This window comes from Heterocephalus glaber, unplaced genomic scaffold (genome assembly GCF_053883595.1).
Source record: "Heterocephalus glaber isolate CG9 unplaced genomic scaffold, H.glaber_assembly_v1.0 deba00001553, whole genome shotgun sequence".
Taxonomy (NCBI): Eukaryota; Metazoa; Chordata; class Mammalia; order Rodentia; family Bathyergidae; genus Heterocephalus; species Heterocephalus glaber.
This window is the reverse complement of record NW_028258344.1, coordinates 11,892,763-11,910,821: the sequence shown is the minus strand read 5'-3', so window position 1 is coordinate 11,910,821 and position 18,059 is coordinate 11,892,763. Positions and strand designations below refer to the sequence as shown.

The window sequence follows — 18,059 nt, the reverse complement described above, 5'->3', positions numbered from 1 at the left end:
GCACCCTGGGGCTCATCCCCTAGGATCTCAAAACCATACAGAATGAGTTTTGCCCACTGAGAGAAGAAAAATTTTGACTGGAATAATGAACAAGAAATTAATAACTTTTGAACATGGCACCTAATAGGGCATGACAGGACTGGAATAGACCTGAGAGAAGTTCCTTATATAACATAAGGATAACATAAGGTTGAGAGGAGAATAGCTAGAAAGGTGCAAAATGGCAAGGTGAGAAAGTATCAAAAATAACCTTTTCATGTACTTACGAACAATGTATGTTATTTAAAAGGCGTAAACCTTCATTATGACTTGATGATATCTTACTTTGTATATATGGGATATAATACTCATAATTAGCTATTTTCTATTAAAAAGGCAAGTGAGTGGATTTTGCTACATGTGCCTGAGACAACCTAATGTTTTGTGTGTTAAATTTTGTTATTGTGAACTCTAAGTTTAGTATAGAGTAAAAAACTGATATAAAGACAATAGCTTTTGCTGTCTTATTTAACAAACATGTATTGAATGTCTCCATTGTGTCTTAAAATTGTATGGATACTAGGGAAGCTAGAGAATAGTCATACATGGTTCCTGCCTTTTAGAGAGCTTATAGTGTCTTAGAGTAGAGGAGAGAGATTTTCAATAGATATGTAAATAATAAATAGATGCTGTTTTTATATATATATATATATGAAATTGACAGAAACCCAAAAAAAGAATTTATTAGTTCTTTCCCAGCATCATACTGGGGTTGGAGTTATGAAATTATGAAATAGCTTTGGAATCATCCTAGACCAATGATGGCCAGTCTTTTAGAGCTTTCAGTGAAACAGACAGCCTACTGTGGCATGCACGCAATAGGTTTGCTACCACTGTCCTAGACCTTAATCTTGATAGATCGCCAGAAGAGTATGTTTAAAAAAACAAAAAACATACAGGCAGAACTACTTGCATAGAGATGTGAGAAAGCACGGCTGCTCTTGGGGAACTTTAGGAAGTTCAGTATAATTTTGGGGTATAGTCTGGGGAAGAAAGCAAGGGCCAGATCATTGAAGACCTTTTATGCCATGCTAAAGAGTTCCAACTTTTTCTTCTAGACAATAGGGTGCCAAGCAAAGGAGTTAAATGATGATGTTGCAGTCCAGAAAATCACTCTGTTGGTATTATGGTAGATTGCTGGGAAGCAGAACTGCAGGCAGTGAGACCATTACATTAATAAATTTTTGCCATAGTTTTGGTGTAAAAGAAGGGTTTTGAACCTGAGGTATTGAATATAGAAAGCTTACATCTCAGCAAATCAACAGGAATTACTGTTTGAGTGTGACACAAAATGAGGAAAAGGAAAGCATTTAAGATGATTTGAAGTTTCTAATGAAATGATTTTGGGCTCTTGAAACAGTTCATCAGAAATGGCAGTACAAGAAAATAAGCACATTTGAGTTAAAAGGGTTGAGGAATAAAAAGAGATTATTTTGTTTAAATTGAGTTTAAGGTCCTTGTGGGACATGTAAGTAAAGTTGTTTAGTTGCCAGTAGTTTATAACATGAAAAAACCTTAGGAGAGTGATCTGAGCTATAGATGCAGGTTTAGATTTTACCAGCATATAGTTAAGACATTTTATATCCTTTTGTACAAAAGGAAATGTGTATTAAGTTGCCTGGTAAACTTGCTTTCTCATTTAGTGCTTTCTTCAAGAAACATTTAAGTGCCCATTTCTTCCAAATTTTGTGCTAAGCGTGAGGAATATAAAGATGTAAAGTAAAGTCATTTGCTGTTAAGGAGAAAATTGAAGGGAATGAACACAAAAAAATAATTTTAATAAGGTAAGTGCTGTGATTGTAATAACCAGAGGAAGCTGTAGAAATAGAGAAGTATAATTATCTTGGCCTGAAAGTATAGAATACTTCTTGGAGGTTAACAGCTTCTTATTCCAGAAGATGCATATTTTATGTGAGAAAAGTATTCTGGGAAATGGGGAGAATCTATGTTAGGCATGCTATGTTTAGATCATCCATGAGCATCTTAAAAATGCTGCCAACTTCACTGCAATACTGGAGATCTTGACTCACTAATTTTGGAAATGGGCCTGGGCATTTTAATTTTTCTCTTTAATTTGTTGTTTTATAGAGCCATACTGTAAATTTGGACTTTTGCGGGGGGGGGGGGCTGGGTGTACAATTCCATGATTTTTAATATACAGGAAGATTTGTGTAACGTTTACCATAATCAGGGTATAGAATAGTTCTAACAACCCTTACAACCCATTATGTTATTACCTCTTTGTAGTCATACCTCTCTTCACATATCTAAACATTGATCTTTTCTCTGTCACTAGTTTTGTTGTTTTAAGATTGTTGTCTATTGGGCCAGGGATTTAGCTCAGTGGTTCTGACGCCTGCCTCGCAAGTGCAAGGTCCAAAGATCCCTGGTACAAAAAAAAAAAAAAAAGATTGTTGTCTATTCCGCCACGTGCCTCGCAAGCGCAAGGTCCCGACTTCCATCCCGGATACCAAAAAAAAATGATTGTTGTCTACTTAGAATCATACAGTACATGCACTTTTGGGATAGCTTCCTTTACCTAGCATGCCTTTGAGAGTCATCCAAGTTTTGCATATACTACTCTGTTCCTTTTTTATTACTGTGTAATGTTCTATTATATGGATGTACTGGATTGTTGATAACTCCTTTAAGGACATTTGAACTTTCAGTTTGGGGGACTTAAATTTTCATTTCTCTAAGATAGGTACCTACAAGTGGAATTGCTGGGTCATGTGCTAAGTATATGTTTAATTTCGTAAGAAACTTCCAGATTGTTTCCCAAAGTGGTTATACCACTTTACATTCTCTCCGGCAGTGTGAATTTTAGTTGCTCCACATCCTCATCAGGTCTTGGTGGTGTTATTTTTAAATTTTAACTATTTGAGTATATGTATAGTAGTACTTCATTGTGGATTTTGTTTGCATTTTCTTAGTAATTGATGATGTTGAACATATTTTCATGTTTATTTTCTATATGTATATTCTCTTTGGAAAATGTCTTGAGTCTTTTACTTATTTTATAGTTTGGTTATTTGTTTTCTATTAAATTCTTAGAGTTCTTAAAAGTGTGTAATATATATACACACCCTTTGTCAGGTGATTTGCAAATATTTTCCTTTTCTGTATCTTACATTTTTGTTCTCTAACAGTCCCTTTCATAGAGCAGAAGGTTTTAATCTTGATAAAGTTGGGGGTTTTTTTCCTTGTATGAAACATGTTTCTGATGTTTATCTAAGAACTCTTTCCTCAATCCAGCCTCAGAAAATTTCTCCTCTGTTTTCTTCTGTAAGTTTCATAGGTTTTAGTTTTTCACTTGACATTTAGATCTGTGATCCACTTGCGTTAAATTTTATATAAGGTTGGGGTTTTAGGTCAAGACTTTTTGTTACACATTGATGTTTACTACCAACGTTGTTTAAAAGGTTATCCATTTGCCATCCATTTGTCTTTGCACTTGTCTGAAATCTATCAGCTATATTTCTGTGAGTCCAAATCTGCAATCTCTTCTGTTGGTCTTTCTGCAATGCCATATTGTTTTGAATATTGTAATTTTGGCTTTTTCTTTTTCTTTACTTTTATTTTTACATTTTTATTAGTACGCGTTGGCAGTACGTAATGATTACACTCATTGTGCATTGTTGGTACGTGTGCATAACTCATCTTAATTCCTTTTACTTCTCCCCCCTCCTTTCACTTCTCCCCCCTCCTTTCATCTATTGGTCCCCATCTCATTTGTAAAACATTGTAATTTTGAAGTCTTAAAATTGGATGTAGCAAATACTCACGTTACTACACTTCCTTAGAATTGTTTTGTCTATTCTAATTATGTTGCTTTTTTCTTGTAAATTTTAGAATCTGGTTATCAATATGCAGAAAATTGTACTAAGAATTTGATTTTAATATGTAGATCATTTTAAGAATTGACATCTTTACTGTTTTGAAGTTTTCCAAAACATGAAAATGGTTTATTTCTCCTATTCTTTAGTTCTTTGATTTCTTTCATTAGCATTTCTTTCAGTGTATATTCTATACATATTTTCTTAAGTATATTTAAAATTTCATTTTGGGAGGAACTATAATAGTATTGTTTTTTAGCTTTTGGCTTCCAGTTATTCATTGGTAACATACAGAAATGTGATTTTTGTGTGTTGTAATCTTGGTAAATTCACTTAAAAGTTCTAAGAGATTGTTTTCTTCATATTTGGGGCTAGGGTTTACATAAAATGATCATGTTGTCTGTGAGTAAGAATATTTCCTCCTTCTTAGTCTATGTGCCCCACTCCCACCATGCCACCCATTCACTATACAATTGAATAGAAACAATGAGAATAAACATTCCTTTCTGTTCACATCTTGGAATACATTTGGTTGTTCATCAGATTTGGTATTGCCTGTTGCTTTTTTTGGTATCTGTTCTTTATCAAATTGAGGCACTTCAACAGTCCAATTTTATTATCAAAATTATGTTGGTTTCATAAAAGGAGTTGAGAAGTTTTCTATAATCTATAGAACTGGTATTAATTATTTTATAAACATTTGGTAGAATTCTCCAGTGAATCAATCTGGTCTAGGAGATTTCAGGTTTAATAGTTCTTAAACTGTTAATTCAGTGATTTTTAATAGCTACAAAACTTTTCACATTTATTTCATACTGAGAGACTTGGTCCATTCATCACAGTTGACATATTGATGGATAATATATCGAGAGTCGTTTGCACCTAGTCTCTTTAATGTCTGGAGGATGTGAAGTGATATCCTCTTTCATTCTTGATAATGGCTACTTAGAATTTGTCAATTTCATTGATTTTTCACTATATTTTCCATTTCTTTGATTTTTGCTCTTCTGTTACTTTCTTCTGCTTGCTTTGCATTTATTCTCCACTTTCCCCCTGCTTTCTTAAGGTGAGAAGCTTAGATTTGAGATGTTTCTTGTTTTCTAATGAAACATTTAGTGTTATAAGTCTCAGCATGCTTTAGCTGTCTCCCACAAATTTGTTACATTTACACTTTTATTTCACTCCCCCTTTGATTTCCTCCTAACTCATAGGTTTTTAAGAAGTATGTTTAATTTCCAAGTGTTTAGAAAGTTTACTGTTATTTACCTTGGTTTCTGGTCAGAGAACATACTTTGTAAGATCTCAGTTCTTTTAGATTGTTGAAGTTCGTTTTATGGGCTAGTGTTTGGACTATCTTGGTAAAAGATCCACAAGGAGTATTAGTGTTATGACTTCCCTGAAAATCTTGGAGAATTCAGCAATGACTCCATCAGGTCCTGGGCTTTTTTTGATAGGTTTTTTATTCTTGCTTCAATTTCATTGCTTGTTATTGGATTGTTCAGCATTTTCATGTCCTCTTGGTTCAATTTTGGTAATTTATAGGTGTCTAAGGAATCTGTTTCTTCGAGATTCTCCAATTTGTTGAAGTATAGTTTTTTATAGTAATTACTAACAATCTTCTGGATTTCGGTGGTGTCTTGTGATTTCACCTTTTTCATTTCTAATTGCTTTGATGTCTTTTCTGTCTTCCTTTTGGTAAGTTTGGCAAAGGGTTTATCTTTTTTTTTTTTTTAATCCTTTTAAGAAACCAGATCTTAGATTCATTTATTTTTTGTATTTTTTTAGCCTCGATTTCATTAATTTTTACTCTAGTCCTTTTTATTTCCCTCCTTAAGCTAGGTTTAGATTTGAACTGTTGTTTTTTAAGTATCTTAAGATTTATTATTAGGGTATTTATTTGAGTTCACTCTTTCTCTCCTGTGAGCATTGATTGCAGTAAAATTTCTTCTTAGGATTGTTTTCATTGTGTCCCACAGGTTCTAATGTGTTATATGATTCCAGGAATTATTTAATTTCTTCTGTGACCCATTGAGTATCTGAGGAGTGTGTTATTAAGTTTTCAAGTGTTTGTATAGACTTTCTGTGGTTTTTCTTTGTGATTGATTTCTAGTATCAGTGCACAATGATCTGATAACATACATGGAGTGATTTGTATTCTTTTGTATTTAAGCACACTTTGCAAACTAGTATGTAGAACTTTTGAGAAAGGTCCATGTACTGTTGAGAAGAATTATATTCTGTTGTAGGGTAGAACACTCTGTAGCTAAACCTGGTAAGTACATTTGTTTGAAGGTGTAGTTCAGCTCTGATTTTTCCTTGTTAATTTTTTGTTTAGTTGATCTGTCTCTGCAATAGTGGGATATTGAGGTCCCCCCTATGATTGTGTTGTTGTTTATTTGATCTTTCATGTTCAGCAGTGTTTGTTTTATGAATGTAGGCACTCCAGTATTTGGTGCATATGTATTTACAATCACTATCTCTTCCTATTGAATTGTTCCATAAGTAATATGTAATGGCCTTCCTTGCTTCTTTTGATCAGTTTTAGATTGAAGTTTACTTCATCTGAAAATAAGATTGCTACCCCTGCTTGCTTGCAGGGTCCTGGTGGATGGAATATTGTTTTCCAGTCTTTGAGTTTTAGTCTGTGGATTTCTTTTTGGATTAGATATGTCTTTTGAATGCAGTAGACTTTTGGGTTCTGTTTTTTGATCTAGTCTGCCAGTTTGTATCTGGTTATTGGGGAATTGAAGCTGTTTACATATTGTTACTGAAAGGTATTGATATTCCTGTCATTGTGTTCTTTTCCTGTGGATGACTTTTATTTTTTTCTTTTTTGTTAAAGTACTTGCTTTGGTGAATGTAGTTATTCCATCTGATTTTTTGGCTTCATTGGCTTTGTTCTCTGTTTGGGATATTCTGGAATATTTTTTAGAATGGTGGTTTGGTGTTCATGTGTTTCTTAAAATGTTCTTTGTCATGGAATGTCCTTGTTTCTCCCTCAAGTTTGAAAGCTAGTTTGGCAGGATATATTGGAAGTTCTTTACTTTTAGGGCTTGAAACATTTCACTCCAAGCTTTTCTGGCCTTTAAAGTTTGTATTGAGAAGTCTGCTGCTGCAACCCTGATGGCTTTACCTTTATAGTACATGACTTTTTGCTTTTTTCTGACAGCTTTTATGATTCTTTTTGTGGGACATTTGGGATTTTGACCATGTTGTGCTGTGGTGAGCTTCTACAGTGGTACCTTGGTTCATGAACGCTTCTATTTGCAAACAGTTTGGTTCTGAAACAAAATTTTTGCTTCCGTTCACAAACTCCACATTGGGTGACAAACATAACCACAGCCATCTTCCCCACACAAACACAAATATGGCCATATTCCCCAAAACTGTAAAACACGTTAAATTGATGAACTGAAGTACCACTGTATTTTCAATTGTAGTTAATTGTTGTTCCAGAATCCTTGCTTACTTATATGTTGAATCTTTTGTCAAACTTGGGAAGTTTTCTGTTGTTAAACAGAAACAGATTTTTTGTTCTAACAGATTTTTTATTTCATGTGTACTGTCTTCTAATTTTCAGTTAGCTTTCTAATTTTCCAATTAGCCTTCAACTAGTTAGCTAGTTTTTTTAGCATCATCTAGTAGCTGTTGGATGAATTTTTCTTGTTATCATTTTTAAGTATTTTGAGTAATTTGTTATGATTTTCCGTTTTGTTCTTGATTTCAGAAACTTTCTCTTCACATTGGTCGTTTCTGTAATTTACAAATTCTGTACAGTTTTTAATTTTTGGTTTCTGGCACCTTTTCATAGAGTTGATATCTTTGGTGAACTTGTCATTCATATTTGGAGCTATTTTGTCAGCTTTTCCAGTTTTTTATTTGTTTTTCCTCTATCTACATCGGTCAGTGTGTATGTTCCATCATCTTTTAGGTCATGTCCTTTTTGAACTTGCTGAGTTTCGTAGTTGTTCTTCAATCATTTCATATAGCTTCACCAACTGGTGTTTATTTTCCTCTCCATCAGTGTCCCCTAGATCTAATTTGGGAGAATTGGGAGTCTTTGGTGGCTCATTCTCACATATATATATATATATATATATATATATATATATATATATATATAGTTGAGGTTAAATAGAGTGAGATTTTATTGTTGATATGAGAATCTCTTTATTTAGATTCTGTTTTCCAGTAATATGTTTGTGACTTTGTCTAGGGATGTTGTTCACACTGATGCAAGCTTTTCAGTTTAATTAGGTTTTACCCAGTAACTGTGCTTTAAGGAGAGAATTTCTGCTGGTTACAACATTGTCAGCAGAACCAAGAATACATCAATTATAAATATTAAAACTTGTTTTGAGGGGCTGGGGATTTATTTAGCTCAGTGGTTCCACTGCCTGTCTCGCAAGCGGAAGATCCCGAGTTCGATCCCCAGTACAAAAAAAACCAAAAACTTGGTTATTTTACCCTTTCATTAATGCCCCTTATGAACTATATTGTCCTGGGATGTGTAAGGTGTGGGAATGTGGAGAGGAAGGGTAAAGGGAAGTGGGTATATTAATGGGAAGAGATAGATCAATAGATTAAAAAAATAGGAAGTCAGACTCCACTGGGGTTATTTTATACCTGGGCTAAAGGGCTGGCATAGAGGGCATTTGGGGCAATATTTTTGTAGTCAAGAGGGTGTACACAGATTGTTGGCAGTGTATTTAGAGATTGAGGAAGGCTGTGAGATTGCTGATGCCTGTTAATATGTTTGTTGGTAGTTTTGATTCTTCTAAACCTAATTTTGTTAAGGATTACCCTAATATACCCTTAAATGATACTGTTTAATTTTTAACACTGGTTAATTCTAATTCTTCAGTGCATTTATATGGTCTGCTGTTATGCTTATGCCATTAATAGATGGAAAGAAGGAGTGGAAAGGCAAGAAGGTGAAGTAGGTGTAAAGAAGGACTGAGAGTAAGGCTGCCAGAGAGTTGTATAGGAGGGAAGAGACACTAAAAGAAGGACAGGTCAAAGCAGAAGTCCAATACCAATAAGGGAGAACCAAAGAAAGAAGAGTAAGAAAAATGAAAACAGAGAATAGAAAAACAAAAACAGAGACAACAAATTAACAAGGTTACAATAACTACAGTTGCCAAATAACAATAGAGATAATAAAAACCTGCACACAGATTGTTAGAGCAATAACTTAGATCTTCCACTCAGCTCCCTCTTTGCTGGTGTAATTATGTGTCCTCATTTCAGGCCCTCTGCAAACCTCTGGATCTGATTATCTTAATTGATTTGGAGGGTGAAAATTGTGAACTTCTCTGTCTTCCTTTCTCTAGGTTTTTTTTTTTTTTTACCTGTTACAGGGCCCAAAAAGCCACTGTCATAGTTGCTTGTCACTGTTGTCTGTTTCAGCTTTGCTGGAGGAGCCACAAGAGGGCATTCTGTCTCTTGCCTCCCAGTCGTTGCCTAACTGTTCTTTGATTTTTTCAAACTGGCTTTCACTTCCTTATGCCCTTCTCAGCTAAACATTATTGGGTGCCTCCTCCCCTGTGGGAGGTTGTCGACAATAGTGGGTAGGGCACTGAACATCCCATGTACTGCACTCCTGTTGTGTGTGGAAGAAATAGGTGGCTTGTTAAAATTGTCTGTGTTAGTTAAACGTCTTCCCTGTGTCCTGCCACTTACAGGCTCTGGGGACAGGAGTGATGATATATGGCAATGAAATTTTACCCCATTCTGTTTTTAGCTTCTTTGAGTCTTTGGGTTGGTGTTGTCTGACTTCACCATGTTCAACAGAAAGGATAACTTGACTGTAGGTTTATTTAATAATCTAGACTGTCACTGAGGGGCTGACATGCTGCCTTCCTCAGCCTGGCCCTTTCCCAAGGTGGCATGGGTCCTAGGTCTAGGGTAAGGGCTAGGGTTTTGTGGACCAGTTTCCCTTTTTCTGCCCTCTAAACTGGATTTTAGTCCAGCTGGGTTGTCTTTTTCATTTATCATCCTATATCTGACTTTATTTTTTGCCACTGCTTTTCTTCAGCACTGAATTGGAGGTACTCAGAGGTACTTGGAGGTACTCACTGTTGCCGGTACCCCATTTGTCCATGATGAATCTCCTTTTGTCTGTTCTATTAATGGTGAGAAAGATATTGAAGTCTTAAGCTGTAATAGCAGATTTTGTTTCAGTTTTATGTTTCAACATTATGTATTTTGTTCTTTTTGTTTAATGCATACATGTTTAGAATTGATGTGTTCTTGATGACCCTTTGATCCTTACAAAATTGCTTTTGTTTTATCATTTTGTTGGGTCCAATTCTATTTTTATATGACATTAATACTGTATATACATGTTTGCTTTCTGTTGCTACCATTTTCCATCTGCTTTAACCTGCATGTATGTCATTATACTGTGTTTGAAATTAGTTTCATTTAGATAACATAAACAATAGTCTACCCTTACCCAGAGTTTTGCTTTTCACAGTTTTAGTTATTAGTAGTCAACTGCAGCCCAAAAATGTTAAATGAAAAATTCCAGAAATAAATAATTTTGAAGTTTTAAATCTTGCACCTTCATTTTCATCAGGGACACATACCATCCTTTTGTCCAATTCAGTGGTAGAGCACTTGCCTAGCATGCATGGAGCCCTGTGATGAAATGGTAGCACACACACACACACACTTGTTCTTTGCCTTATCAGCAATATTGACTTGGTTGAATGTAACTTAAAGGAATGAAACTTGTGTCCCTTTCAAAGCATTTTTAAAATCTGTTCTTTTTATGCTAATTCACAATGACCCATTTCCTTTGGTTTTAATTTTCTATAATTATTGTAGTGCTTGTGTTTCTAAGAGGTTAGTTAAAATTTTTATTAAAAATAATTCTGAAGGGATAGTGCTATTGATGACAGAAAGAAAGAAATTCCTGAAATAATTCCAATACAAAATTTAGAGGGTTTTTTTTAATAAGGGCTATTGTTATGAAGTTAAAAATCCTAAATATCACTGTATCACTGATAAAATCAAGCCTTCGATTTTTATCTTATTATGGCTTAAAATGATAACTTCTTACCACATCCAGTACTATCTGTTTGCATTATCTAGTGTTTATAGAGCATTGTTGGAAAGATATAACTGGTTGTATCAACTTTCTGTTACTGTAACAAAGTACATGAAACAATTAACTTGTGAAGAGAAAAGATTTCTTTTGGCTCACAGTTTTGGAGGTCCCAGACATGAATGACTGGCCCCATTGTTTTGAGCTGGTGGCAAGATACCACGTTATAGCAAGAGCACATGGCAGAGTAAAACTGCTCATCTCTTGGCCAGAAAGCCAAGAAGGGTTGAGGACAGGGCCAGGGTCACACTATTACCTACTAGGGTATGCCCCAAATGATCTAAAGGTGTACCACTAGGCCCCCATCTTAAAGATTCCTGCCAAGCCTTTAACACGTGACTTCGGGGGAACATTCAGCATTCTGACTACAGCAGTAGTCTACTTTATTTCTGACTTTTATGGGAAAGTATTTTACATTTAAGCATTATGTGGTTTTTATTTTGGGCATGCAACTTCTTAATTTGATGCTTTTTTATTGCTTCTGGTGTTTTTTTTTTTAATAATTGATAGTTTATTTCTTTGTTCTACTATTAAGAGCCAATCTGAAGTGAAATATTTCCAAGCTCTAAGTCATTAAAATATAGTTTCTTCAAAGATTGTGTTATTGGATATTCAATACATGTAAGTTAGAAAAGTGAAAAGAAATGGTTTTTTAGCATAGGCTTAAAAGCTAGTCTAAGAGGTTTATAGTTATGATAAATGGATATGGATAGAGTGGATGAAACCCAACTATCATACATTTGTTTCTTTTAACTACTTTGTAGCAGTGATCATTAAATGTATTTGTATATTATAACCTCCTAGAAGATGTGTTGAATAAGACCGCCTTCAGAATCTTGAGCCAGTAGGCCTGTGTGGGGCCTGAAGATCTACTATTCTAACAGCTTCCAGGCAGTGTCCATATTGCTGCCATGGAGCCTCACTTGGAGAAAAGCTCCTTTATAGTATGTTTACCCTGGTAATTATCACACCAGTTAATAGAAGTTTCTTAAATGAAGCCCAATGTAGTGTGCACTTGTAGTTTAAGATTAGGGAAACTCAGTTCTGTATCATTACTTACCAGCTTAATCTGATCCTTAGTTTCCTCATCTATAAATTGTCCTAGGAGAATGAAAGTACATAATGTATGGGAAAATGTTCAAAGTTGTATGTTGCCACACACATGTAAAGTGGCCCTTTTTCAGCTTGTTTTAAAATATTGTGCTTTATAATATAGTTACTTTCAGTACTTTGATGAATTACTATTCTCTCTTTATTGCCCCTTGTCCTTTTCATCTTGCTTGTTTTTTAATATTAGTGTCTTTCAGTTCAAGTAGCCTTGAATGCCTTGGAAAGAAAATATGTTAAGATGAATATATGCAGTGGGACTGAAAAAAATACAAGAATTTTGCAAGAACATAAGGATAATCATCTAACCTGTCTTAACACAGAGTACCTTGGTTCATGAACCATTCCATTTTTCTGGAAAAAATGACCACGTGACCATATTCGTGGACAAATTGTTTACAAACAAAAGTGTTTATGAACTGAGGTACCACCACAGTAGGAATAATTTTGATTGTTGTGTGACCTTTAAAAAATTTTCTCAGAGGGCCTGGGATTTAGCTCAGTGGTTCAGCCGCCTGACTCACAAGCGCAAGGACCCAAGTTCAATTTCCAGTACCAAAATAAAAAATTTTTTTTTGTCAAAATATTAAGGTTTATACTGTGGATTATAGATGCTAAGGAAATTACGAAAAGTAGTAATATTTAGTATACTGTAATTTAAAACATGAAAACATTGAATTTTTCTCATAAGAAATTATCAAAAGTAGTTTGGGGAAGGGGGAGGAGAGAGAGTGAAACACAAACACCAAAGAGAATGAGTGGAGATACTTGTGGTACTATATGAATTAACAGAGAAACATTACATTCTGTATAACTTGTGTTGGATGTATTTTATTAGAATATTCAAACATGAGCATTTTTTTTAAAAACATGGAATGCTACAGTAAAGGATTTGTAAGGTCTGTACTGTAGAACTATCTATTGGGTTTATAAGGCTATCATAGAATCCTTTGAATTTCTGTTTAGAACACTGGTCAGCATACTTTTTCTGCAGAGAAAAGTTGAAAGGATATTATTTAGATACTTAAATAACACGTACACAATTTTTATTAATAAAATTTAATACGATTTTTTATAATCTTGGTCATATAAAAAATGGAATTCTTTCAGGGAGATAACATTTCACTAGGGTTCAGAGTTAGTGTTTTTCTATAATCATGTCAGTTGTAAATGTTCAGCTGTAAAACCCATTGTTAAACTCACGGCCCATTAAACAAATAAGCAATGTGCTATTGTCCAGTCATGTTTGAGAATATAGTGGATCTTTGCAATCATCCAGTAACAAGGGTTGTTTCTTGTGGTCACATAGTTATTTAATAACAGATAGTATCAAAACACAGTACTTTTTAAAATGTCTCACTTCCTCTCATTTTCATAATTAAAATTTACTTAACCAGAATACCCTGTTCGCTAATCATTTTATAAAAGGGAAGTCACCTTATTAAAAAACTGCCACCTCCACATCTTTCCCTGCCTCAGCTTTATTTTTTCTATTGTACTTGTTTTTTAGTTGATGACTCATCTTTTGAAATAATAATAATTTTAAATGAAAAATATTGTTTTAAAGTTATTTTACAAAGATTTAGGACAGTTGATGTGGCATTATTATTCATACATATTTGTAAAGTAATTAAATTATTTTTTATTGTACTGGTGAGCTGCGTGATTTTATTAGCTGATATTGCAGATCTTAAATATTAGGCATTATGAACCTTTATCAGGTAGTATCTTAAATAGCTGAAGATAATATTTTTTTACAACTACTCTTCTAATCCTGCCATCGTAAAATGGAAAGGACTTTGGTTCATGGAGAACTAGACTGAAATACTGAATATCAAATATCTGGCACTTAGTGCAGATAGTAAATAATGTGTGTTATGTGTGAATATGTCTGTGTGTGTTGTTTTTTGGTGTTGCTGAGATTGTACATAGGGCCCTGTCCATGCTAGGCAAGTGCTCTACCACTGAGCATTGGGTTTGCTGACCCTCACCCAACTTTATATATTTTATGCATAAATTGTATAACAGGGTAATCTGGCAAAGTCACTTTATAGAAGGCTTAATAAGCTGTCTGGTACATAGAAGGTACTTAGCAAATGATATTTTTAATTATTAAATGTATAGGCCAGCAGTTGTTTATAAGCCCCACATTTTGCTCTCCACGTATGGCATGCATGCTGCAGCAGGCAGTCAGTGCTTAGTAGAGAAACAGATTTAATTCCAGATATACAAATATATAAGAATTTACAAGATTGGCTTACAGTGGCCGCCCATATAATCAGGTGTAGAAGAGTGCAAAAGGTCCATCTGCACACTGGGGATCTGAAGGATACAGTGGAAGGCTTGGAGCTCACAGTAGTGTCCCATTCAAGTCCATATCGGGAGGCTGAAGGGTCTGTGGTAGAAGGGTGAACAGTATGCACTGGAAGCCAGGAGACAACATCCAAGTTGAAAGCAAAGACTGGAGCTTCTCTGAAGAAAGAGAAGCAAGCCTTCCTTCTGTTTCCCTTTTATAGGATTCTGGCAACAATCTCCCATAGGGTGGGTCTTCCACACCCAGAACTATTCTGAACCAATTAGTTTGGCATTTCTTTCTTTTTTTTTTTTTTGGTACTGGGGATCAAACTTGGGACCTTGAGCTTGCGAGACAGGCGGCGGAACCACTGAGCTAAATCCCTGGCCCAGTTTGGCATTTCTTACTCAACACAGTCAACCATCATAAAAAGTTCTAAAAGGTTCGCCATCACTGTCCTATGTAATGGAATGACTAATAAAATAGAATCTGCAGTTTGATTACCTAGTATTGAAACCTTGTGACACTTGATTAGTCACACACCTGAGCCATACAGTCCTTAGACAAGCTATCCAACCTCTCTTCTTCAGTTTCCTAATCTTTAAATTGAAGATATGATAGTTCATGCCTCATGGGGTTGTTATAAGGGTTCAGTATCTTAGTACCTGTGAAGTGTAATGATCCATGCAAAGTTAGTACATGTCTTGTGTAATAGTGCTTAACTCACTATATTTGAAGTCTTCCTAATTTCAAGTAAGTTTAGTCAATTAAGCAGAGTCCCCAATATATCAATTAAGTCTAAGGATCTTCTATTATAGATAGGACTTAACCTAATTTAGCTCATTCCTTAAAGCATTAAAACATAAACAATGAAAGGACAAGTTCTCCAGTATATTTGGCTTGTGTATTTTTATAGTGTCCTGTACATTGGACCCTTCAGTTACAACCAGCCTGACATGAACAACTTGGGTTATGACTGGAATTTTAGTTTTAACTTATGACCAAAGTCTTGAGTTGTGACCCTAATGCTGGCTGCTTGTGCTTCCGGATGGTCTCAGATACAGATTTAACCCTTAAAGAGTTCTGGAAGGAACATTGCAACATCCTTTTCCTGTGTGGGATTAATTGAGAAATCTTGGCCCAATGTCTCTCTAAGGACACTGAGATCTGCCTGTATACAGGAGAGACTTTGAAGGCTGTGTAGAGGAGCCTGAGCCTTCATTGACCAACTTGAGTTACAACCAGCCCTCGAGAATGAATTGAGTTCATAAGTCAAGGGTTCACTGTATAGTCATAAATAGAAAAATTAGTTAAATATCAACACGTAAAAAACATACTCAAGAAATTGTAGTTCTAGCCTGATAATCTTCATCAGATGCACAAGAGTGGTGCATTGAGGTCTTTTTTTCCCCCTGACCCAACATGTGTCTTAATTTTGTGACTTTAGTATAACATATACTGTATGGTGTTTTGCTCTTAATACTTCTGGATAATTACTTGACAAAAAAGGAAATGCTGTGAGCAAAGGAATGTTTTGTGAACTTGAAATCTGTGGTTAATCTACATTCTATGTATAATTTTATGTTATTTTTATAATATGTTTAGGTGAAACAGTTTAAGCACTGAATTTTCTTTTGAATTTACATTCTTCCCTACTTTTTGTAGTTTTAGGTGAGTTTATAAAGCCTATAAGCAAATTACTTTGGTCTTTCTGTTGTCATGTTTTCTCATGTATGTTTCTGTTTTTTCATTCACCAGAGGAAATAAAAGCTGAAACTGAAAAACAGAGGTTTGTGGGCTTTTTTAATAAAAATAATTTGTAGACTTGTCAATCTTAGTAAAAATAATAATATAATCATTTATATTTTTAGTGTGACAGATTTTCTGCATGTGATTTTTATAGTAAAATCAATGTTTTAAGAAATTACAAAGAAATGTAAACACTTATCAATACAAAATGATCAAAAATAAATAAGTTTAGAAAAGTGTTTCTGAAATATTATGAGATATGCTTTAGAAGTATTTTCTTAAAAGTTTTGATTCATATTTAGAAAAAATACTAGGCTTTTTGGTAATGTTAGCCTCTTCAGAACAGAATTGAATTACTCAAAAGTGCTTAACTTAAGGACAGGCAGAAAGCCCATTGCCTTTTAATGTATGGTACCAAATTTAGGTGGCAATGACATAGTTATATAATAGATCTTGAGATCTTTGGAAAAAACATTAGACAAAAATTCTACATCTTGCAAGTGTTTAATTACAGCTCTGGACATTATCTTTTGGCCTTGTGGCAAATATCTTGATTTCTATAGACTTTGTTTTTCTCAGAAGGTGGGAAGATAGAGGACTGATTTAGCAAGGTTCTTTTTAGAACAGAAATTCCATGTTTCTAAGAATTTATCACTGCTATGATAAATGTGATGTATTTTAATCAGACTTCTTTTTCATTTAGTCCTCCTCATGGAGAAGCAAAAGCTGGATCAAGCACTTTGCCACCAGTGAAATCAAAGACAAATTTTATTGAAGCAGACAAGTACTTCTTACCCTTTGAGTTGGCATGCCAGTCCAAATGTCCCCGAATAGTTAGTACATCTCTAGATTGTTTACAGGTGTGTATAAAATGTACCTTAAAGGCTGTTTTTAATGTGTTTTTAGAACACTGCTCATAATAGATGACTCAGACATTTTCATAAAAGCTTTGATTATTCCTTTTTGAGAAAAGAAACCAAATAGTTGCTTATATTCCGGGCAATAATAGTGCAAAAAGATGTTTCTAGTTTAAAGATAACAAAAATCAGCAGCTTAGTGAGAACCAAAGTCTTTACTAAGGTTATCAATAGTGAAAGTATTGATTTGGTCTCATCAGTGGAGTGCACGAACCATAATACTTTCATCTACTGCTGACTTTACATACATCATAATTTAGAAGTAATTTTACTAAATGCCTGCTGTTTTATATAGAACAGGAGTTAATATTGTTAGCTTAATATTTCACAGCTGGACCTCAGCTATGACATTCATTTAAAAGTTCGTGAATACTTTCATCCTGTTTTACATATACATTCATATTCGTTTATTGTCTCTCTCTTACTCATTCCTGAATGCTTTCATCCTGTTTTACACACACACTCATTCATATTCTCTCTCTCTCATTCCTGAATGCTTTCATCGTGTTTTACACACACATTCATATTCTCCCTCTCCCTCTGTCTCTGTCTCTCTCTCTGTCTCGCAGATATTTTGTGAGACAGACCTCCAGATAGGAGGGTACTTCTTCTTTCAGATGTTCTCACTGTTTGTGAATTATATGAATTTAACAGTTAATTGGCTAGGAAGAGGTCACATGATTTGTCCTTAAACTATATTAAAGATAAGTTCATTTGTTTTCTGACCTTGTTTTTGGTTTTGTTTTTTTTTAAGAATTAGAATTATAATATCTAATGTCTTTCTTCTAGGATAAAATGGTAATGATGAATAAATAGATCTGTGATTTATTATAGCCAGTGTATGGAATCTGGGTTTTCACCAAATTGATCTAATTTGGAAGTAGATTTGGTATATTTGAAAGTGTTAAGATATTTTCCACAAAAGCAGTATTGAAAAAGTGTTGTTTATAGAAAGCAGTATATATAGTTCTAACTCAGAGACCCAACTCTCAATACCTGGGTGTCTT

General features: G+C 34.4%; 1 protein-coding gene across 3 annotated transcripts in view; it reads left to right on the top strand.

The window, feature by feature from the left end:
* Arfgef1 (ARF guanine nucleotide exchange factor 1) overlaps window positions 1-18,059 on the top strand; it is a 139,899-nt gene that overhangs the window by 14,547 nt on the left and 107,293 nt on the right. For all 3 annotated transcript variants that reach the window (XR_015442718.1, XM_087190423.1, XM_087190422.1), the window contains exons 2-3: window positions 16,145-16,175; window positions 16,839-16,995. Coding sequence is in view for 2 of the 3 variants with exons in the window: in XM_087190423.1 (XP_087046549.1) it covers window positions 16,145-16,175; window positions 16,839-16,995 (188 nt within the window). In the remaining variant the exon portion in view is untranslated. The remainder of the gene's footprint in view (window positions 1-16,144; window positions 16,176-16,838; window positions 16,996-18,059) is intronic.